The 24,073-nt window shown below is 47.5% G+C and overlaps 1 protein-coding gene across 6 annotated transcripts; it reads right to left on the bottom strand.

Moving 5' to 3' along the window:
• Positions 1–9: 9 nt before the first annotated feature.
• LOC106748266 (alpha-1,6-mannosyl-glycoprotein 2-beta-N-acetylglucosaminyltransferase) lies at positions 10–22,676 on the bottom strand. 6 transcript variants are annotated; one of them, XM_014626629.1, is made up of 11 exons: positions 22,411–22,530; positions 14,567–14,689; positions 12,393–12,441; positions 8,109–8,138; positions 6,942–7,022; positions 6,173–6,359; positions 5,389–5,811; positions 4,925–5,234; positions 4,038–4,346; positions 2,183–2,433; positions 10–1,404 (listed from the first exon to the last, which is right to left on the bottom strand). In XM_014626629.1, the coding sequence occupies exons 4-11, from the start codon at positions 8,113–8,115 to the stop codon at positions 1,176–1,178; spliced, it is 1,797 nt and encodes a 598-aa protein (XP_014482115.1). In that variant the 5' UTR covers positions 8,116–8,138; positions 12,393–12,441; positions 14,567–14,689; positions 22,411–22,530; the 3' UTR covers positions 10–1,175. The 6 variants fall into 6 exon arrangements, with proteins under 6 accessions (XP_014482115.1, XP_014482113.1, XP_014482114.1 ...); XM_014626627.1 differs by lacking the exons at positions 14,567–14,689; positions 22,411–22,530 and adding exons at positions 18,861–19,014; positions 19,092–21,448; XM_014626628.1 differs by lacking the exons at positions 14,567–14,689; positions 22,411–22,530 and adding exons at positions 18,861–18,973; positions 19,092–21,448.
• Positions 22,677–24,073: the final 1,397 nt, after the last annotated feature.

Below are 24,073 nucleotides of genomic sequence, written 5' to 3'. Positions count from 1 at the left end.
GGGGGGGGGGGGGGGAGCGCGGAAACGTTAATTCCATCCTGAAATTACCAAGTACAGAGGGTGCAGCAGCCTTCTTGCTTTCGTCTATAATATACGCATCGCGTTTTCGCGTTTACACTTCCGTTACTCCGCGACACGCGTTTCCGCATGAGAACTGGAAATCGGATGGACACGCTGACGCGCCGCCTCTCCGTCTCGCCGTAGGCCCTTGGAACGTTGACAATACATCGAGTTAGACCAAGTACTCGTCTATTACCGTGTTCTCTCACTCGTATTTGAGAGACGCACAGCGAGGACGAGGAAACGATGTCTCTCATCAGCAATGTTTTCGTTATCACGTTATTCTTTTGTGGACAGCACGACGCTTCGGATAAGTAAAACTCTTGTGCTTCTTCTTCTTCATCTCGAGGTCTCTTCTGAAACCTCGTTAGTAATAATAACGTTACTACATGCTTCGACGGATCGACTAATCAAATCGCTTCATCTTCGCCCGAGAACCGTCTTTCGCGAATTTTCGCTTACACGCGTCCCCTACGTTTTCACCGTCCGCTTCGCGCCGTCACGATGGACACGCACAGCGGCGTGGCTCAGAGCGACAAGTGAACTAAATGCATCGTAAACTGTTTTCTCAGGATAGCACCGGGTTCGAGACGCTCACCGCCTCACTCAATCGCTCGGTATCTTCTTCTTCCCCTTCTTCTTCTTCCTCTTCTTCTTCTTCCTCTTCTTTCGCCTCCGCGTCTCGTGCGTGATATTACATTTTTATCTCGACGAAACATCTACGATTACTGCTATTTCCGGCGAAAACCTCGCGGCAGTGACAGCGTTCTCACGATAACAATAGACTACAACGCGGCCGCAATGGTAGATCATCATGTTGCCACGATGACGCGCTCAGATTGAAATCCATTCGACTCGAAAAAGTGGGAGATTCTCCCTTCATCCTTGTGTGTGTGTGTGTGTATGTTGCGGTGTAAAACCTCGTAAATAAATACCTCGGAGAAACCCGTATATCCTCGAATATCCCCGCGACAGATATATCCGGCTCTGACAGTCGGCATTTTTGTTCTTTTTCGACGACCGGTTAATCAGTCGCTGGCAATACGATTAATCCGCGGTACGAGGAACCACGTAGGAACCAGTCGTTATTCACACACTTCGGGAGGCATCGAGCCTCAAGGCAGGAACAAGTCCGGATGTACAGTCATGTTCCAGCAAAGCTGGTGATCCCGCACGTCCCCCCAGCCGCCGTTGCCCTTCCTGAGTTTCGTCTTCTTCGCGGTGCCGGCGATCGTCAGCGTCAATTGCGAGGGGAACAGGTGATTGCGCGCCGCCTTCAGAACGTTTTGCACCTTCGCTATCACCGCCGTCGACTCGCAGTTGTTCTTCTTATGATGGACGCCGCTGCGCAAGCAATTATTATGCATTATTACGTGTTAAAAAAACGAGAAAGTCAAGGAGATCTGCGACGGTGATCGAAAGCACGGTAAAATTTCTCGTGCATCACCCAGGTGGCGTAACATGTTCGGAATGTGTCCTCGGAGACATCCTGAGGACGTACCAAAACAAGTTCGGTATCTTATATCGATCGATTGTTTGATCTTATATGAAAGAAGGTTAACAAGTTAACGCGTTTGAAATTAACTGAATGCTAAGTTAAAAGTTATGAAATTTTCGATCCGACTTTTAACCGCGCAACTATAGTCATTACGCCATCCAGCTTAACCCGTCAGTTTCCAGATGAATTGAAACCACAAATTTCTGTTTCCTCTTAGGAAATCTCGTGTTTTGGAACCTAAAGAAACCAAATTTATAGGTTTTGAGAATTTATTTATTTATTCATTTTTTCGCTTTTATTCAGTGTTGACAACCTGTTTTGGAGTCACTAGTATCTAAACTGAACACTTAGAGCTATGTTATAGGTTGGCAGTGTTATTTCGATGGTTTATAAGTCAAAAATATTGTGCCACCTGGAGGGTGCATTGGGAATTGACGAGTTATTAAGAAGAAGGGAAAGTAAACTGGAGTGATCGCTTTTCTTAACAGCAGAATGATATTCTTCCCTGTGTGGGACGTCTTTGGACATCGGATGCTCTGTGTCGATGGGTAGGGGAATTGAATTGAGAATTCTCGCGTGAGACGCGGAAGGAAGTGATATATCATCATCACCATCGTCACTCACCATTCTCCGATATGGAAGACTCTCGGTGCTCTCATCGTCATCGTGATCAAGCCGGACTCGGCGCGAGGCGCTATCCCGGCGCCCCGGCTGGGCGGCAGGCAGGTCTGCGCGATGTACTGGAGGCTCCAGTCCCAGTTGTAGTCGTCGTACGAGCAGAACTGTGCCGCGCACTTCCGCAGCTTGTTCCACGTGACGCGACTGAAGGCCATGCCCATGTTATGCTTGCTGGATATCCAAGGCGTCACCTCCGCCTGTGCGTCCCAACAGAAGCGAAAGGTCACTCGCTTTATCGATCCCCGGAGGACGATCTTTCTTCCCCTCTTTCCCCCTCCCTCCCCACCCCTTCCCGCTCTCATACCTTCTCCCTTGCACTCCCTCTCTCTCTCTTTCTCTCCCATTCTTTCCGCGTACTTTTACACCGTATCAAAAATCTACTTTGTGGGGGTATCGAAGCTACGAGTGTACGACTATAGGTGTGACTAAAGCGATCGGCTGTTGAGACAAAGTCAGAATTTCATCGGAGGCATCCCTCAACCCGGCTACCGGCATTCGCTGTCGAAATGGCGATGGTCTCGCGGCATGACTCTAGTATCCCTTAGCATTTCGATATCCGCTCAAATGCTCACGATGATAACGGTTCGCTCGTTTATTGTGACTTTGTATCGTGCGTACGACGACAATAGGTGCGTGGATGAGTGGGTAACCCGAGTCGAAATTTTAGCTCCCGATTTAAATCCAATTCGGTTCTGCGTTGAACGGTTCCGAGGTCCTCCACTAAGACTCCTTTGATGCTACAAACATCGTCGTTTTCTCCACCCGAAGACTTAATACGGAACTGAAATTCAGACTCCGGGGGAGCAAATCCCCCTTCGTGGCATCGAAGAAGCAACCTTGTTGCCGCTGCTTCGATGTTACCCCGCAAGTGGGAACTCATTTCCGTTCTCTCCGCTTCAAGAAGACTCAACGTAGCATTTGAAATCTCGGCTTGACCCGAGTCGAAATTTTTCACTCCCGGTTGAAATCTAATTAAGCGTTCGAAGGTCTCCTATCGGTGCGCACTCCTTCGGCGCACCACAAGCGGGAAGTTTATTTTCCCGTCGTTTCCGCTCGAGTACTCTCGATGTAGAAACTAAAATTCAGACTACGGAGAATCGAATCCCCACTCGTCGCGCGCTCCTCCGATGCTACATGCGGGAACCCACTTCCGTTTTCCCTCCACTTTGAGGACTTAGAACGCAGAATTCGAAATTTCGACTCGGGTGAGAGAAGGCGGCAGGTAGGCACTCGAAGCATGCACTATCGCCCCGAGGAAGTGCGAGCTTTGTCTACAGAGGAGGGTGGGTCCCCCATCTATCGCGTCGGCGGGGCGCCGTGGGTGCGACAAGAATGCACTAAAAAGTATACAATTTGGACACGCTCTGCCCGGCGGGCCCCCCGGGAGGGGGGGGGGACCAATCGTGATTCACAGCTTTCTACAGCTTTCTATGACACCGAGAGAGCGCTCTCACGATCCCTCCGATCGAACCGTCCAAGCGGCGTTGGAGGTGCGACTCGATCGAAGGCGCGTCGTTCGAAGCCGCCGGTGGACGAAGCCGTGNGGGGGAGATTACATGATGTATGTACGTTCTCGTTCTCGCAGAGACAACATGGCACGCGACGGCAAATGCGAAGAAAAGCAAAGAGAAAGGTATGTGTGTGTGTGCGTGTGTGTGTGTGCGCGCGCAGCCAGGCCAGGCGAGAGGCAAATAATCAAAGTACGGCAGGCGGCAGAGGCGGTTTTTGCTCTAATCTCGAACACGGGGGGGAGGTGGTAGTGGTGGTGGTTGTTGCTTGCTCGCTTGCGCTCTCTGAGAACCTTCTGATAGTGGTTGTAGAGGCTGGGCAGCAGTTGGAAGGCCCATGCGGGCGCCGTTTGCATCGCCACGTTCTGATAGCTAGACACACCGCCGCCGCTGATAACGTTGCCGCTGATACCGCCTCCTCTGCTACCAGCAGCGGTGGTGATACCGCTCGTGGTTCCACCGGTACTTCCGTTAGCGGCGATGCCGGCGGCACCGGTGACGTCGTCGTTGCCGAACTGCCTCCGGGTCGTCGCTGCTGGCGCTTCCTGCCGCTTTAATCCGCGCAGAAGCTCCTTCTGCAGAGCGCTATCGACGCCGAGGAACTAACGGGATCGGATGTGCGTGAAACATCGACACAGATACTAAATGGTGAACGGTACCGTGTACACATACGCTTCTCGTCGTAAACCGCCCATGCAACGGCCGGTGTGCCGGCCGATTTCCGCCTCGATCTCTTTCTCTCTCTCGCTCTCTCGCCGTATTGAAGAGACGCGTGCGTCTCGTTGCTTGAAAGCGAAGGGCGCGCGGTTCAACGGTGGGTAGGTCCACGCGTGCTAATGTACGTCAATAATCGTCACGCTACAAGCGCCAGCAATAACGTAAGAATCGCGCGTGCCAGTGAGAGAAAAATCGTTCGTCCCCCTATTCGCTTGATTACGAATCGAAAAGAAAATCGTGCATGAGAGAATGCCGGGCGAATTTCAGATCGTCTTCTACTATGCCTATTGACGCTGCGCCTCTATCTCTCTCTCTTTCTCTCCCTCCCTCCCCCGCTCTCTCTCTCTCTCCCTCTCTCTGTCTAATTACCCGCCCTTAGCCTCCGTTATCCTCGCTTTGTGCATGGAACAACGCGTGAAGCAGAATCAAGATAATCGCGCCGTGAGGGGGCGAGGGCACTCACCTTGCGAGTAAGATCCGCAAAATAGTTGTACGTCTTTAAATATGTACCCAACGACAGCACGTTGCAACGCTCGCAGCTGAGCTTGCAGGTGCGTTCCATCAGTCGGAGCACGTGCAAGAAGTCCTCGGCGACGTAGTGGTCCTCCTCGAGAAACAACACCATCCCGGTGTGGTTCCTCGTCACCGATAACCGGTCGAACACACGATTCGCCTTCCACCACCAGTGATGCTTCGTCTGCGTAAACTTGGCTTCCCTGTAGTGGCCGTACAGGTCCGGGTGCTTCGCGTTGGCGCACTTTAAATTTAAGGCCCTACGGATTTGCGGAGTCAAAGAAAGAATTGTTGACGCAGACGATAGAAATAAGAGACCGCACCGCGTAATCGGTAAAGAAGAGCGTTATTATGAGTGTGAGGGGGATCTGCGTGAGATGGAAAGAGCGAGACGTACACGTCTGCCTCACTTACTGTTCTTTACGAATATTCCGTGGACAGTCATTGGGACCCTCGCCGGGGAACGTGTGCGGATGGGTCTGTATGCTGTGCGGATAAAAGATCTGCATGACCCGGCAGAAGTCGACGCTCTGTACGAGGTAGTTGATGTCCGGGTGCCAGATATCGTGACTGAAGACAAGGAGAGCCTGCTCGATGTCCTTCGCCTGCGCCAACGATACGATCAGATGTCGGAGATAAGTCAGCCTCGTGTGCACTTGGATGACTATGACAGGAGCGTCGCTGGCCAACGGGCCGAACGCCTCTTCATTGTACACTTTCTGCTCCGCATTTGCCCTCTCGATCTTACGCCGGATTTCCGTGATCTCGAATTCCGTGAGCGCGCCGGAGCTCGCGTTCGTCAAGCTGGTGGATGAATTACGACCCTCCTTCAGGAATCTGAGAGAGAGAGAGAGAGCAGGATGAAGGTCATCCGTGACGTTGTGTTGTCGCGACAGAAGATGAGGCGCATTCAGGGGATAACGACTCTTATAACGAGCGTCGGAAAGCTCCACTTAAGGGAAATTACGGGGAGTAACGGTGAAACCTTTCGAGAGTAAAACGCGGACACCTGTGTGTGTACATGCAAGTAAATTCTCTCAATGAATCTGACAGATTCGCTGGAGTTTCGAGGATCTTCTAAAATCATTTAAAGAGACTTGAACACTCTGGGAGCAAAAATGGCATTCTTAGAGTAGCGCAGGTAATAATGGCGATAATGGCGCTGCCACTGATGACTTTGGGAATTTTGCGAAATTACCTGTGCAACTCTTGAGGCACGAGGGAGAAAAGGGTCTCATTCGACGAGGATTGCCCGGAATCATCTCGACCCGTTAAACTAAATGTCACGTGAAGTTGCAGATAGAGGAACGTAGCCAGGAAGACGAGCACGAGGGTCCTCAGTAGAATTCCACGGCCCGATCTCGACCCTCCAACTACCGTTGATCCTAAATGTGTTATATTTGTTAGATAAATGCACGACACATTCTCGATACTCTTCATGCAACATTAATTGAATTCCTTGTATCGAAAATTATGCGCGCAGAAGTTATATTGTAAAACGACATTCCTATAAACGCGTAATATTCTAAAAATGTTATGTAATATTTTTAATATTATAGAAATGGTTCTATTGACGTTATATGTCCACTCCACGTGATACTCTTGGCATATTGCAAAAATGTTCTTAGAATATTGAAAACAGAATAATAATATAGAAAAATATATACGAATAAAATATACATATATATTATGTATATACATAGAGTTGAATATTTAAGAAATATATAATATTGCAATAACATTAAATCATATTATTCCTTAAATATTATCAGGAGTGGGCACATAATTATCTAATTAATATCCCGGAAATATCGCTTGATATTAATTAATATTACTCGCTTGGGGATTCAATTGAAATATTCTATACAAGAATACGTAGAAATACGCCTGAATAGAACAAGGGACACGCGAGTGCGAGATCCAGCGAGAATGAAATTACACGATGACGTTGCGTCATCAGGACTCACCTCCCGATTTTTTCCTGGTATATAACGTACAGCCAGGATACTGCTTCGCAAAACCTTGTATGGTCGGGTCGTGTGCTTTTCCTGTACATACAGATAATCCGCTGATAATGATGAACAAGCGTACGCAGGAGGGGACCTCCCTCAGGGTAGGGGGGGAACCAGTTTTCATTCATATCGCTCGGCGTTTGAAAACTTGCCGTTCCTTTGAATCGCGAGATTATCATCTCAAAAACTACTCGGCAACGCGCAACAAAGCGTGACACGCGTCAAGAAAATAATTAGATAAAGGTGCCCTTTTGTAGTGGGAATTTTGTGCGCGTTTTATACAGGTTCTTTTTGCGCGCGGGTTTTTTGAAAGCCACGCGGGAGGGAGTGGGGAGGACGGCGATCGCGATTAAACCGCTGCGTCTTTGATCCCATCGTTGCTCTTTAATTTACGTAAGAATTACGCACGGTAATCGATACACGTGCGGGGGCATAAAAAATGTCGGAGCGTCGCGAGGAAATAACATCTCGCGACGTACGTAACGCACGTCGCGGTGCCGTGTGCATAGAATTATGCGAAAGTGGCATTGATACGATCGATGCGCGTCCATTCGATAAATATCGCGCCGAGGATAAAAGCTGCCGGCCGGCTGCACGTGCGGGACAATGTGTGACAATGCAGTGAGCGCGGGCACAATAAAACTCGTCGCGCAAATATACGGGGAGAGGCATTTGCATTCGTCGAATATTTGGCGAATGCGATCGCATCGCCCGGAGGATCGTGTGAAATGAAAACTACATTACCGGGTAATACGTCGGTTAACACGAGACAGGGAGGTCCCCGAACATTATGTGTATATGTGCGTGTGTGTATGATGCGTGTACGTGCCATTCGTCAAATATTCGATGCATACAAACGTGCCGCGTTTACGTAACGAATTTTACCGCATTATCGTACGTAATATTGTCGCGGCCGTGTATTACCTCATTTCACGTGACGACAAGGCACGTGTATCGACTCGATGAATATTTTTCAAGCGTACGAGTCGTTCAGAGAAGCTTTTACATAACGTCGTTCGGAAATCGTTCCACATACGAGAGAGAGAGCTCTCGTGTGTGTGTGTGTGTGTGTGTGTGTGTGTGTGTGTGTGAATATAGGCCTCAGGCTATTTTTCGACTCACCTTTCATAGTGTCATTCCTAGGAGATCGTCCTGAAACAAACAACGTCCACACGGAGTATCAGCGAATTGCGTTGTCGAAAAGCTCACGAAGCTACACCGAGAGGTAACGCGAGACGATGATGTGGGCTTTGTACGTGCATCGACTGTACGTACACGAGCGGAATTTAACATTCTCCAACGAATGCGAATTCGTCTTATACATTGAGTAACGCACTGTTAAATATCGCACTTCTGCGGTACGCTCGCTCGCGTGGAAGAAGGAAACACTCCGAGTGCACACGCCTCGATAACAGGAAAAAAGATTATCGGCCAGTTGCGATAATTACATTTCGTGATTGTGTGTTTTGCAAACAAAATGCACGTTTCGTGAATAATTTATATCCCTATGATAATAAAGATCGCTGTGCGAGGTACCCGTACTACAGCGTTTCATTCGCCGAACCCTGTTTTTGTCTTTTGTATATAAACGAAAGGAGGAGACATTTTTAGCGAAAAATCGAACTTTAACTTCGAATCGTTAATAACCCGATCAAAAGTTAATATTTAGAAAAATCGGCAGCTATACAAGTCAATGTGTTCAGCAGAAAAAGTTGTTCCTGTGAAACACATTTTAGTCAGATAAATAGAAATACTAAATCTAAAGAAACCTTATTCTCTGTGTGCCTTTTGACACGTCCTATATGAGGTCAATGTTCTTTCAATCTCTCTCTCTCTCTCTGATAATGCATATTTATTCAAGTCGTTGCAGACTACCTAACATACATGCGCGATATTTCCGAATTTTCTCAAAGCGTCGAGCGTACGTCCGTTAGAATACACGTGAAACGTCCCGGACGCTATTCTAATAAGAGCGTTTAGACGCGATTTCCTGCATGGCAACATAATTCGCGGATTTAAACGTTCGAGCTACACTTTAGGTGCGACGAAGTTCTCACGATGACGCACCGAACCGGTTATCGTTATATCATTATGACGAGACGTCTAGATACGGATTTTCCAAAGACTTTCCCATCCAGTTTACTTTAACGCGGGATATCATGGAAATTCTTGAAATTTGTCCGACCACCTTTTAATAAGTGTAAAAGTTCTTACGGCGGCACTCGGAGCACTAAACAGCCACTCCAGTCGTCACGGTGCCGTTACCCATTGATAATGCAAACGCTAATTAACCGATTATCTATCGACGTTTTAACGTTAAACGGCAGTTAACGTTAACGTAGGCAATTTGCGCGATAATGCCAAGTCATCTTGTCGCACGGTACTGTTTATCGTCGGCCGACGATACGCGCGGCCGATGTCTACCATAGATAAGAGAGCGTCTGATCTGTCTTATCAGATATAACTTTCCGACCGATCTTGCGCGAGCGTCGCGCTCACACATACACACCACCCACGTCGTCGTTACGTAAAGAGTTCAAGTACAATGTTCCCGTGACGAAGCAAAGATAAACACACGCAGCTTCCGTACTATCCGTGATAATGTATTCATGGTGCGAAACACGACGTCACTCTCTCGTTCTTTCGCGCGACCGCGGAATGACAATCCAACGGTCGGAAAGGTCGAACATTACTTGAATGACTAACGTTAACAATGCAAGTGCGAGCGTTTTGCATTACGAATCCTTCGCCGCTAAAAATAAATCGTCCTCCCGCGCGAGAAAGATCGCGCCGCTTTATTTCCGACTTCTCGTCCGCATTTTCTTGCCCGAATGCGCGTGTATCAAACTGATTTAATAAGACTTGAAGAGACGTTGTGTAATTATTTTAAGACGGTTTCCCTCCTTGATCTGCCTTAAAGTTAAAATCGAAATTTGAAGTTAAAATCGATATTCCCGATTCACTTGAAATTATCACACCTTCGGGCTTCTTAATTGGAAGGTGCGCTGAAAAAAATGTCGGGAAAGTCGGGAAAATTATTTATGATTCGTCTTTACAATCCGATAGAGTAATTACTTGGGTGATAAGAAGAGAAACGAAAAAAGAGAGAGAAAGCGATGGATTCCATGACGGATTACCTCAATAATGATGACACGGGTGCGCAAACCGCACGCATGCGCTAAACAGTAAACGTGATCCCATTATTTCGGATCAAGCTTCGAAATCATTTTTGTCATCTGACTAATGACACCGCTTATTAATGCCGGGGAATAATCACGCCGGACGCGAATTTCGAAATGATCGCCCTTAATCTCTTTAAAACTTAAAGCGACTCCATGCACTCCGCTGTTATGAATCACGTTCGGCAATTCGCGGGGATATAATTACGCGAGTACGGGAGTGTGTAACACGCCGCGTACAGCCAGCTCGGAGAGATTTGCATATACGGCCAAGCGTATGTGCTAGGTATACATTTGTAAAGACGCTTATAGGTAAAATGCAACGTTGTCTAAGCGCACTTTGCGCCTGACCGTTAATCACCAAGATTACTAAATTGACAAACGCGATATGTTTTCTTCTTCCTGTCATTCATCTTTGCAACTTGGCAGTATAGTTATTTTGAAGATAAGAAGAGAGAGAGAGAGAGAGAGATGGAAGACGCAATATAAACGAGACCGAATAGGAAAGATGTGGAAACGGTCGTCGAAAACCGACGATAATTCTGCCTGCGTGTGTCTTCAGGAGAGGATTTTACGCGCTCCGCAAATGTCACTCTAATTAAATGATACATTTAACTTTACGACATTTTCTTAAGACACACACTCTCTCCCTCTCTCTCTCTTTCTTTACCGTTGAAATGTGAATTTCCCTCGTTTACACGTGTCAACAACTCTCTTTCACGACTTGTTTCTTCTTTCGCATCTTGTGTGAAAATTCAAGTCCCGATGAATTGCATAGACGCGCCTCTCTGTTGATATAATTAAGGGATCCATCCGCTCGAGACATCCTATCCGAGTAGCGATAAAGAGCGTTCCGTGAAAATAATGCGGACTTAAGGAGACGGAAATATCGCGTTTCTCATCCCGCGAATTCAATCTGCGCCTATCGCGACAGATAGCGCGCCCGGATGACGTCATGTGTATGTTAACATCAGTAGTGCACTCGATTACGTACGTGCGGATGGCGGACGGACGTATAAAGGGACGGGCGATCGATAGGAAGATAGAGAGATTTGAGATTACGGATGGGAAGAAGTCGAAATGCGACGCGCCGGGTTGCCGGGATGCTTCCAGCTTTCGCGAGAAATTCCGGATCCCTCTCTCTCCTCCCGCCGATTTAGTCGTTATATTTATCGCGCGGCGACAATAAAAAAGTCACGGCTCTCTCTCTCTCTTTCTCTCTCGCTACGTGCAAGACGTCTCGGCACGGTCGTCTCCGTCCGTACACTGTCGCCGAATTCCGCTCGCGTATCTTCGATCCGCCTCGCCTTTCTGGCACGCGTTCAATTACGAGCGGCGAACTTCGATCCGTTCGTCTCGCACTCGAGGACCCGTTTCTCCCGTCGATATTGTACAGCCGGGACTTTTTGACATTTCGCTCGTTTCAACGCGGCGATATGGAAAGTGGACAACCGGTTCCGAAAACTCGGATAAAATCGGTATACTCTTCGCTTCGGACGATAATCGACATCGCGAGTTATACAATGTCGAAAGTGATTAAGATGCGACGCTCCTTATCTGAGCAACGAGTTGTGATTCAAGATTGGGTTGCTCTTGGGATAGAGTTGCCTAAAGCGGGGTCCACAATGAGAATTCAAGGCGTAAGATTTAAGAAATCGACCAATCGTCGGTGATTTTTCTTCTATGATTCGATTGTGATTGGTCAATTTCTTAAGGCTTACAGTTTAAAACATCTATTGTTGACCGGGACTAATGTCGTACCGGTCACTTAAATCGTACATAACATAACCAAAACTTTGACAAATTGCAATGTCTTCGGATCAATTGAAAAATACCATAAGAGTAGTACCGATTTTGGCGACTCTTCCTTACATACATCGTGTACGTAGACGATGCGTCGCTTCTGCTCGATTTAGAAACGTCCGTCGCACCTCCCGCGGTAATGAATCCTCTAACATGAATATCGTTGTTGCTCAAATCGCGCGTTAACGTTTCTATTAAATCTAGAAATTTTCAGTCGCACTTCTCCCTCATACTCTTCCCGTTTCATTCTTCCATGAAGCGAGATTACGCCAACCTATCCCGAATATCTTTCCAAGTATGGGAAAGTTGTGTACTTGTCTCGGCGTTACCACGAACATTATCGATAGATAACATTATTGACGATAGAATCCACTTCAAGCTACTACTTTTTTTACGTTTGATAGACTTTTAATCATGTCATTACCTTGTTGAAGAGAAATAACGCATCGTCCGGCCCTTCATTTTCACGAAATCTGAAACACAGCATATCGATGTATGGTAAGCGAGAGAATGCTCAGAGATGTTTAAAACAATATTGTATATTTCTGCTTAACAACGCAGCTTTTACGAAACAAGCTTTCAATTATTTCCGTCGCTATTCAACACAAAGTTTACATATCGCAGATTTGTTTACTAACTGATATTTCAAATCTTTAACAAGAGCTGTTTTGTAACAATAAATGTAGACCGTTTAACTAAATGTACGAACTTTTAACGGTTTAACGTGCGAGATTTTAACTAAAGTATAAATGTGAAAGAGAGAGGAAAAGACGGAAGAGTCGGGGCGGGAAGCTCACGTGCTCTTCTTTTAATTATATTTGTAGGTTAATCAACCGATTTGTTAAGAGATAAAAAAATAAATTACATGCAGGATCGCGATCGCTACATAGACGGGGAGACATAATTGAATGCAACCCATTACATTATTATTTTCGCCTTTCAGAACGCTGTTTATCGTCGTTCAGCGTCTATAAAAAGATTATAAAAGAAGCATGAAACGTCACGTCATTTAAGTGAAAGGTAACGGCATATACGAACGATGTAGTACAAAAAATGGTCAGATGTGTGAAATTAAAAATACTTTAGAGAGAGAGAGAGAGAGAAGTTGCATACGAATCGAGGATTACACATACACGATATCGATTCAATTTTGTTCCGCTTAAATGGACCTTCAGATAGCCTTCGCAAACGTGTCGGTATAATATGTATTAATACATTTATGAATGAAGCCTCCCGATCACGTTTTCTCGTAATCTTGTCCATGAGAATGCGTGAAAAACGCATTTTTATCTCGCGATGTGATCTCGAGATATAATTTCAACGCACGTTCGCACTTTGATGTTTATCGTGGGAAGGGGCGAATACACAAACGATCCGAAATGACTTTATCGCCTAATCAAGGATCATGTATACGCGATCATGATTGTACTCTTCCGTGTAATACGCGTGTTATCACGCATTTAGTTACCGTTCGCTTATCTGACCTATACCATAGCGCGAGATAATTTCGTTGAAACGCCCCAACAAAAGCGTCCTTTTATTTTTTTCTACCTCTATTTATATTGACGTATTTTCCATAAACAGGTCGTTTGTATGTGTCTCGTACACGCCGCATTCTTTGTATATTCGATCTCTTATTCCTCTCTTTTTCTCCGGAGATTTCTTCGTAAAATATTCGCGCGAAAATATTTCTCTTCTCGCAAAATAAAAACGAAACAACCGGTTTCTCGCCGAGAGCCGGCGTCGTTCCATTTTCTCGCGATAAACGACTCGATTAGCTGACAAATTGATAAAAATAAAGATACTCTCGATATAAACTTTCGAAACATTTATATCGTTTCCTTTTCTCATTTTAAATACGTGCATATTTTCAAAAGTCGTGAGATTGCAATTTATTGCTTTACATCTTATAAAATCAGGAAAAAGACTTCAATAGTAAGCTCCTTGCGGAGTTAACGACTGAGAAATTGCAGGAATTTTTGAATTCTTTGCTGTGACGTAATAAACGTGAATAAGGTATATTGAATTTCCAGCGTGTTCCTTCCATCCATTTATGGATTCTTCCATCGACTAAGTTATATAAAGAACGTTCCGTAATTCGCATTAATAGAAAGAAAGAGGTTTGCTTTAACCTTAAACGTAAAGAACAGTTAGATTGGAAAATGCCAATGAATACAACCTTGTCTTCCTCGTGATTAACAAGATAAACGATTCATTCAATTTGAAGCTAACGTAATTCATCGAGGAACTTATTTTTTGGTTAATTTAAAGCAGGTATTATTTTAATGGAATTCTGATACGAGGTACAATTATCAGTCACTCATTCGTCGAGACCGAGAAATAATTTTCGAAAACGCAAAGCAAATATTTCACCTAGGAATTTTACCGAAAATTTTACTGAAAATTTATCGAAAAATCCGGCGGAAGAGGAAACGTGTACTCTAAATATGCGAAAGAATAAGGAAAAGAAGATTGAAAGCCCTCGCGTTTTCCTATACATCGTCGTCGGTTTCTGCTTCGCGCTGTTCACACGATTCATCGCGAATTCAATTACGAAGGCACGTAGATACGATAATACGAGACGGTGTGTAAACATACCATTTTCACGCTAATCGGAACGAAAGGTCGTAGGCGGTCACCGGAAATTCGGAACCTTTCATCGACGGGTGCCTGCCGGACTCTAAACGCTTTTGACGGTTGCACCGTCTATTTCTGTGTTTCCTAGAGAAGATGCTATAGTTGTTATCGCGCCAAATGGCGTTGCTACCGTAGGCTACCGGTGAATAATGCATCGTATCGTCGTATCGCGCACATGCACATATGTGAGACTATCCTACACGTATGAGCGAGCGGGAATGAAGTTTGTGGGTGTCTGCAGATATGTCGCAGCCTTTACATGTGCGCAAAACGCGCGCGTGTGCGCCTATGTGCGTGTACTAGTATGTATGCGCGTGTGTGTGTGTATAGTCATGCTTCATGCAGAAATATTACTGCAGTGTCCCTGAATATTGATTCGCTAGTTGTATTAAAAGTGTGCAGTATCTTTTTTTTTTTCTAATTTGACGCCGCATATCTCTCTCCTTCTCTCTCTCTAATCGCTCTAGTCACTTCCTCGTTACGTATCAGGATAGGCAAGCGCAGCTCCGAAGAAATTGCGGGAAGTTTGAAATGATTTTCATAATCGCACGCCTCATTTAGTCGGACGGACATCGGACTGTTTCCGCATCTCGTGACTCTAATTTTGACGGCGAATTCCCGGATGAATTTAGAGTCAATTGACTCTCGAATTACGAGTTGCCGAGTTGTCCCGACAGTTTACGATGCGGGTCGCAATGAAACCGGCCGCATAGAAAATTTTCTGTGATCTGATCGGAATCTATTCCGATTTCCCGAAAAAATGACGGATTCTGATTGGGAAATGTATGAGGATTCGGACTATAGGTGTAATGTTCCAAAAGTGCGATTCTATGTGGAAGACCCAGACGGATTCTATTTGCTCTGCCCGACATTTTCCGAAAGTTTTCTTATAATTAGGTTGAGAATTCTTGGACTAATTATAAGAAAACTTTCGGGAAATCTCCTATTAGTAGGATTCCTAATTTACATCGCAATATGTTACACTGGTTTGGGACTAAGTTTCGGGTAATCTGAATCAGAATCTAAGCAATATTTGGGAATGTACGGGAAATTTCCATACGGATGTCCCACCCTGCTGTTTCGTTTCCCACACGAGCAAGCGTCCAAACGTATCCGAATCGCGGCGGATTTGTCCCGATCGAGTTCTCGCCGAGTGTATATTCGCGCATTTCGATGCACCGTAAATAACGTCGATTCCCGAAACCCCGAATGATAAAAAAGGACGGACGCATTTCCACGTGTCTTCGACAACAACAGCCGCGAACACAATCGGGAACGACGAGGCGCGAGGCGTCCTCGGTGACGTCCGTTTACCGTCGCCGTGTTCAAGGAGCGTTGCGAAAAATCGTTATGCATTTTCAGCCAAGACGTTTCCGATGTTACGATGCATATGCGCGCGCGCATATTCCACCGGGTGGACGAGATTGCACTCTCGGAGGCTCTCACGGAGAGAATGGATAAAGCCTGCCTCCGACGAGACGCTGTTTTTCGAACGTGTTTTACAGGCGCGACTCGCGCCAGGAGTTTGTCCCGCTTCACTCGAGATGATATTGTAATAGGCTCGCGTCACACGATGTTACACCTCGTGTATCCCCCTGGCCAATCCCTCCTCGCATACTTTTCCTCTGATTATTTACTCCCGCCGCCGAAGAGACGCCGTCCACGCTGCTCTTTATCGCCACGTCGCGCGGAGAAAAGAAATTTTACCGGAATACAGCAAATGCTCGTCAATATAGTGACGGCAAGAAAAGATTTGTTCAGAGGGCAAAAAAGTTTCCACCTCGACAGCGGAAAGATTTGTTAAGAGTATTAACTGTCCGTATTATCCGGCGAATAGCAATTAATCACAATATTGCGAATGCCAGAATTGATTTTTCGCGAATATTTGCGGGACAGAAAAATCGAGGTTGAAAATCGCTGGATTCCTCCGATGCTAAAGAAGCATCACGTGATTATAGTAAAAACAATTTCTTAAATTCAAGACCATTTTACACTAACGCTCGGCAATTCGCTTACGAAATAATGTCAATTACTGCGTTCGAGCAGTAGTTGTTATAGTACTTGTTATTAAAATATACCTAAATTAATCACAAAAATATCCCTTGATTTAAGGGGCTGTGAGCGACAGGTAATTGTGTTCGCTTGATTCCAGCCGTTTTCCCGCTCGCCGAGCGTCAACCACTTCGGGGAAACGACGACGCTCGGCGTCTTCGCGGTGGAGGTCTGGCGGAAAATCGAATCGCCCGACATTTCGAGAACACAGCCGCGCGATCGGCCGTTTAAAGGTTCGCGTTCACGGACGGGGTAAGATTCGTGGGATGTTCGGGAACGCGGCGAAATGCGGTCTCGCGCGCGCGGAGTCGCGGTAAAATATATATCACCGGAAAGATTTGCCGATATCTCGCGGCAGGAAACCGCACCGACTGCCGGACGGAACGTTATAAAAGCCGTATCGCGTTTTCTCGGCCGCGCGCTGCCCGCCGTATTGACGCGGCCGAGTAATTAGCTTCAACCTCAGGGCCGGATGAGGCCGGAAACTGCGTGTTTCGCCGCACGGTTATAACGGCACGGTGAGGGATTGCGGTATCAGCGATACCAGGATTAGATAGAGAACGGAACGGCCGAAGGAGAACGAGACGTTCGTCCTGCCCCTTATCACGCGTGCTCTTCCCGGCTCTATGCATATTTCACCGTTCGCGGGAAAGGAACTGGCGTGCGTCTCGAGACCATGCAAATGGAGAAACGCAAGGCCGAATCGGCCCACCCGGAGGAGGTGGACGCGCGGAGAGGAAAACAACGAGGAGCAATCGATAGAAGAAATAATCCATATTAGTGGGCGAGAAGCATCACGGAAAGCGCGCGCGCTTCGTGCACGGTTATAGCTGGGATATATCGTGACACCACGAAGGTATCGGGACCGCCAATATTGAGAACGAGTATTTGATCAAGAGTATCGATGTCGTCAGCGATACCAGTATCAGGACAGAAATATCGTTACTTCTGCCGGTGCGATCGTTTCGTACGATTAAGGGCGTAATTAGCAGACGCGCCTGGTATTCGCATTATCGAGGGAATATCGGAGGGGGGGGGACGATGATCACAGCGAAATCGGAGAAGCCGGAACGACGAGGACAGAGGCGAGAGGAATCGAGAAATCACGTTAGACAATTTCCGCAACGATGCATTCTCCCTCGCTCCAATCGTTAAAATCGCGCCATTAGATTGTGTAATCGCGCCAGTATAATAAAATTCTCTATCTCTCTCTCTCTCTCGCGCGTGTGTGTGTGTGTGTGTGTGTCTTTCTATTGATAAGTGAAACAGTTCACCCACACCGCGTTATTGAGTAACGATGCGACACGATGCGGAACCGCATATAGGGTGTTTGCTGACAGACGTATTCGATGAACTCAATAGCCCTCCCCCTCCCCTCCCCTGTAAAAACGGATGTCGGTCCATCGCGGAAAATTTCGCATCGAACGCTCGACCTTAGAACTTAGTCAGCGCAATTAAATCCTTCGGTAATTTTCGACGATGAATGAACGACGCTGACGAGTATTCTGACGTTTCCACCCCGCGAAATCATACGAACGATCGAGTTTGTGCCCGGTGAAAAGGTTGACGGAGAAACGAGTTTCCGTTGATCTCGGGAGGGTTTCCTTCTCGCAGGAACCCCCGGGGTTCGATCACAACTCCGAGAATCGCCGAGGCCTCGAGATTTTTCCTGAAACACCTCGTCCGCGATTTCTCCACTGAGGAGGAATAATACATTGTTCCCTTCATCGAATACGGTTATTATTCAAATGTCCTGCACAGACGAACGCTGTGTTTACGTCGTACGATAAGTAGGCCCTAATTCCAACGCTGTGTGCTGGGAGAAGTGTCAATAAACACGGCCGTGGCTGTGAGAGGTGATAACGAGCGTTAATCGAATCCTCGGTCAAACAAGCGCGGTCAATTAACGTTCCGGCCGAGCGGCGAAATTCGACGTTTGCTCTTCTCCTTCGCGATAAAAGATCCCCCGAGTGGAGGATGAAACGATTGATCTTAACTCGGACTAACCCTTACGAGCGAAAGAAAGGAAGAGAGAACCTCTCTGTCTCTCTCTCCCTCCCTCTGTCCGAAGATTGATATATCGGGGAAACCGATCCTCCAGGTCAACGACCGGCGAGAATGCGAGCGGGCGCGGATACGACTATCAGTAAACGAAAGAAAGAACTAGGAAAAAAAAGAACTAGAAAGTAAAGAGAGGCCTCACCTGTTTCGGCCGCGTCGTAAATAAAAACAAACCTCCGGCTGGGGAGATTCCTCGCGTGTTTCTCGCGAAGAAAAATGATTTGAAATCGCCGGGACGAGAGCGACGTTACCCTCCTTATCAGCGTTAGAGTTTAATATCGATCGGCCGTACCGGACTGTAACACTCGCGACACTGTACACAATGCAATGCGGACGTCCCGATTTGCTCGCTGTGTTCCCTTTATGTACACACCTAAACGAAATGACAACGGCTCTTCCCCGGTTTTCCCGTTCGACCGCGCGCGCGCAAGAGAGAGAGAGAGAGATCGACTCTCCGCCGGTGTGCGTAGCTTCCGCTTTCCGATTGACCTGCAGCGGATCGAACGAGAACGGAGACGTCGTTGTCAAAACTGTAATCGCCGGCGCACGTCGACTACCTAGTCGATAGGTCTCGTGGAAACGACAAGCCGAGATCTCCGGCAGCACCGCCGCTCCACATTCAGAGCGTTAAACGCACGGGTAAAGCGCGCGTGTCGGCCGAGCTCATTTGTAACACGCGATACGTACGAGTCCGTCGCTCATTCAATGTCACATCTCATCGGCCGAGAATTACACGGGCTGCGTGAGAGCCTCTTTTATTCCGAGTTCAGACGTTAGGATCCAACGCGGATACGCGACGTTGAACGTGACCGCCGTGTGTCGTCGTCGGCCGATACAGCCGCGTTCAAACGAGCGAGCTCATTGGCTCATCACGGCGCTCGTGCCGCCGTGAATTCCGATGTGTGTGGCTATTTAACAGTCGGCTTCTCCTCGCTGATAACGGTGACGTAACGCGGCGGTCGACGCATTCGACGGTTATCGTCCGGCTCGGGATTGTGGGCGTTTCAGGCGTATTCCGTGTCTCCTCGTCAGAACGCTGCTCGTCGATGCACGCACGCACACACATGCCCCCGACTATTCGGCTTTCATTCGTGATGCATAATGCGCCGATCGCGTTCAATGTCAGCATCTCCGTCGCCCCGCTCGGCCGAGTGGTCACGCTCGCGGCTTCAAAGATCGCGCGTACGTATATTCGCACGCGTCGCGTCAGACGCGCACTTGTCAGCTGAATCGGCCGCCGACGATTCCTGAGAAATTTACACACTCGCGAAGCGTAAGAATCTCACACGCGCGCGTCTCAACGTACGTTTTCAACGTGTACATAAATTTCTTGGATTAGTTCAGGTAAAGGGGGAGAGGGGGCAATGATCTGTTCCTTTCAGCTGGACCGGCTCTGGTTCAGGGAATTTACGTGAAAACACCGAGGCGCGAGGCGCTTCGTACGCGCGTGTGTGTGTGTGTGTGTGTAAAGAACTCGGTCGAACGTCCATGGGCAGTGGTTTTAAATGTTTTAAACTTCTAACTTACCGCAAGCCCGATTGCACGTGTATATGTCTTAGGGTCGCAGCGATTTACCGTTCCGGGGGGAATGGGGAAACCGGGGAAGTTCCGATTCCGAAAAGGTGGAGTAATAATCGCCGTCTGTCGGGATCGAAAGTTTTGGAGCCCCCGTAGGAACGATAAATGGCTGCGCACCCTGGGACCGTGTATATCCGCAATCCGGGTCGGCGAGTATTTCGATCCGAGGACGCCGAAATTCGGGTGCGAACTCCTGCGGAGCGGAAAAGATGGGGAAAATTTCAGCGAAACTCTCTCGAATTAGCGCGGTCGGTTCAGCCGGAGAAGAACAGACCGTCGATCGTCGACAACCCCGGGATTGATTCGCGACGCGTTTTCGCCGCGTTAACCGACGAATGTCACACGGGGTCGCATTTAAAAGTCCACCAAGCTCGCGTGCTATGTGCGCGATGTCCGTGTGATCGATGACGAGAATTGATTCGCGAAACGGACGACGTATTAAAAGTCCACACGCGCAACCGTGGTCCGTTTTTGAGCGCGCTTTTCAGCGCGCATCGATGCCATCGATTCCGATGCCGCGATATTATTGGCTCCGTGCTTTCGGCTGCACTTTTTGCACCCTGTTTATCTCCTTCCCCGACGACCGCCACGCGCCGCATTCTCAGCGCGCAGAGGGTGCAAAAAGATGCCGTCCGGCGGTAACGGCGTGCCCATTACCGCGTAATCGTGTTCAACGCTGAACGACATCACCGAGACGGGCGATTACCCAAAGGATAGCGGAGCCCCACGCAGAAACGAGAGAATACGAGATGGGGTAGGACGAGAGAAGGACGAAGGCAGCGTGAGAGAGAATCGATCGGTAGGACGTCGTCGTGGCGGTTTTACACGCGGCGGACGGAAAGCCGAGAATCTCTCTCTCTCTCTCTCTTTCTCTCCTCGCAATAGGGCTACACATTTAGGGAGCACAGGTCGGCCTCCGGATCCTTTGTTCACGGACGACACTGTTCCTTACGACACGCAATAAACCGACCGCGTTCCTACCCTCGGCACTCTCTCCCTCTCGCCCAGCCCTTTCCCATGGAAATCTATTTTCGTCGTCGTCAGGCAGAAATTGAATTCTTCCGGAAAAAGAGCCGACGCGCACGCACACGTCGTCGTCGAAACCGCCCCGGGCGCACTGGCTCTCGGCGACGGAAGCGCGTGACGAGCGCCGGAAACAACTACGCCGGTTGCCCTTTATTTACTCACCCACTCCGCGCTCGTCCACGGATCGGCGATCGCGCGCAGCTTCCGCGGGGAGATCGTTCCGACGGTGGTTCTCCCGGTTCCCGGCGACGCCAGAGACGCCGATGACGACGGTGGGCCGACGAGGGACGTTTGTATCTGCCATGCACCGTACGTACACACAGCACACACTGTGCGACGGCACCGCTCGCTCGCGAATGCGTGTCTGTTAGCGGAGCGCGAGAGAGAGAGAGACGCGCGCGCTACGCTTCGCGCGTATCGTCACCGCGGCACAACGGCCGTCACACGCGGCACGCGTGCGAGTCCCTCGGAGCGACCGAACTCACCCTCAAGACTCTGCGACCCTCACCCTTGCGCCCCTCGCGTGGTGGGGAGTGTGCCACGGCACTCCCACGTTCTCTCCCCGCAATTGGCTCAAACGATCCACCACCATGTTCAGCCAAGTGCGCGCGCCGCCACCGACCGTCGAGAGAGAGAGGGAGAGAGTTCGCTAACGGGGTTGCAAACGTGGAGAGATCGAGGTTGTTGCTTTGCTCGATTTGTGTTTGTTATGAACGACGTTCGGCGATGATCGCGCGATGCCTTTTAATTCGTTCAGGAATTTCGGCTACCGCGCCGATGGACTCGAGCGAGGAGAGGATGATTATTTATCGAGCTGCGAAATGAAAGAGGGCAGATGTCAATTTGCTCGTCCCGAGACGACGAAATCAACGGAGCGTGAGATCTCGTACGATCGAGAGATCGAGGTTTTCGTATGGATTTTCACATACATTCAGAGCGGCGAACGCGCATGGACGGAATACAAAGAGACCGAGAGAAGGCACATGCAAGCAGTTTTGGAATACGTAATCTCTATTTTTAAAAATGCGGGCTCAAGAACGGTTTGAAAATAAACTCTCCGGATCTGTCATACACTCTTACGGACTCACCGTCAACTCGCTCTTTCTTTCGTTCTTTCTTCTGTTAATATTGTTTGCATTTGTGTTATAAATTTCTATCGCGGAAGTGCCTTTTGTTGATTTACTTGGGAGCCGAAGTCGAATGAACTAAGAATCAAGTCGTTTCAGGCACTCACCGTTGTTCCATCTTGCGCCTCGTCCCCTCCGTTCTTCCTTCTCGGCAATCGTCTTAGCACTGAAAAAATCACTAATAAACGTTATGTTGAATCGTCAAACTGCCTTCTAAACGTGTCGCACGTTTTAGAGCGATATGCTGCCATCTAGAAAGGTTACCTCGCGTTATGAAGTGAAATCAATGCGAACTATTTTACCGCCGTCGGGTCGGTAATACAGATCCGTTTAAAATAATAAAAGTATAAAAAAATTGTAAATAAAATCCTTCTTTTAAATTCTATCGATTTGATCTCGACACTAAACCTTGTTGATCTCCCTCTGTTATATATTTTCCCCTTTCCTTTCCATTAGAGAATTTCATTACGTCTTTCTCGAATTTTTTATCATTAAATCTTAACGTAAAATTCAAAAAGTATCATTATTTTACATTATTATTGAGAAGCTACGCTGTCAATAAAGTATTTATCTTCCATTTTTTATTCGACTAAGAATTTATCATAGGAGAATCACTCACGTCGAGCTGTTACTTGTCGAGTAAGTCGCATCAGATGTCCAATCTGTAACCATCCAATGCGCGAACCGTAATATAGTTCGTTAGATAAGCAAATATCACCCGTTGCTTCATTTGATAAAAATCTCATAGTGGCGCGATACAAGCTACGTATCGATACTTTATCGTTTGTTAATAAAAAGATCCAGTTGAAAGATTATAAACAAAAATTATACTTAATAGTTATTTTTGCAGTCTTAACTTCGGTGGCAGAGCATTTAATTGGAAGAAGTAAGAATAACACAGATGGACAAAACAATTTATTACAATTTAAACAGTACTTAAACAACGCCCTGTACACTGCAAGTTTCAACGAATTCTGAAAAAAATATTCTTCATTCACTAGAATTAAGTGAATTTGGACTGGCGAGTGTGGAAGTGCCACGTAAATAAGTGACTATTAGTGAACGTAATAATATTAAACGACGCTTTGTCGGTAACGATAAAATAAAAAAAAAAAGGGCGAAAGAAACGAGAGAATTTCTGAGGGATGAACGAAATCGAGCGTAACAACTTTTCAAAGCTTCCGCCGTGTATCCTTCTTCAATTCCATGTTCACCTCGGAAAAGCTCCGTTTAACGTGACCCTTTATCCATCCGTCGATCGGCAAGCTCAGTTGTACGCTGCTTCGCGTCACGGCATCGCAACTTTCGGCTGAATTAAAACTCCGAGACCAAGTGTCAATAATTCATTCGTCAGCTGGGTAACTTCCTATGCGCTCGAAATAGTCTTCGGCGAACTTATCGGTGAATTCGTCGAGATTCACCGCAGGCGTTGCTAAAAATTCCCCGGGTCGCGGAGGTTCAATTCGAGGATAATTGCGAGGTGTACGCGCAGCTAACTCGAACTCCTCGCGTCCCACGGCGTAGTTTCGAATTCATAATATCGTGCGGCACGTGAGAGGAAAAGCGCCGCGCGAGTTTGAAACATTCATGATTGAGAAACACTTTCCGACGATTCCGCAGGTGT

This window comes from Dinoponera quadriceps, unplaced genomic scaffold (genome assembly GCF_001313825.1).
Source record: "Dinoponera quadriceps isolate SergipeBrazil2010 unplaced genomic scaffold, ASM131382v1 scaffold2600, whole genome shotgun sequence".
NCBI lineage: Eukaryota > Metazoa > Arthropoda > Insecta > Hymenoptera > Formicidae > Dinoponera > Dinoponera quadriceps.
Note: the sequence above shows the minus strand (reverse complement) of the source record. Positions and strands in the feature narration are given on the sequence as shown.

Coding starts and splice junctions, on each gene's coding strand:
- LOC106748266 (XM_014626625.1), bottom strand. Junction 6,360..6,941: donor TACCAGGAAAAAATCGGGAG/GTGAGTCCTGAT, acceptor TAACACATTTAG/GATCAACGGTAGTTGGAGGG. Junction 5,812..6,172: donor GTGCCTCAAGAGTTGCACAG/GTAATTTCGCAA, acceptor TCTCTCTCTCAG/ATTCCTGAAGGAGGGTCGTA.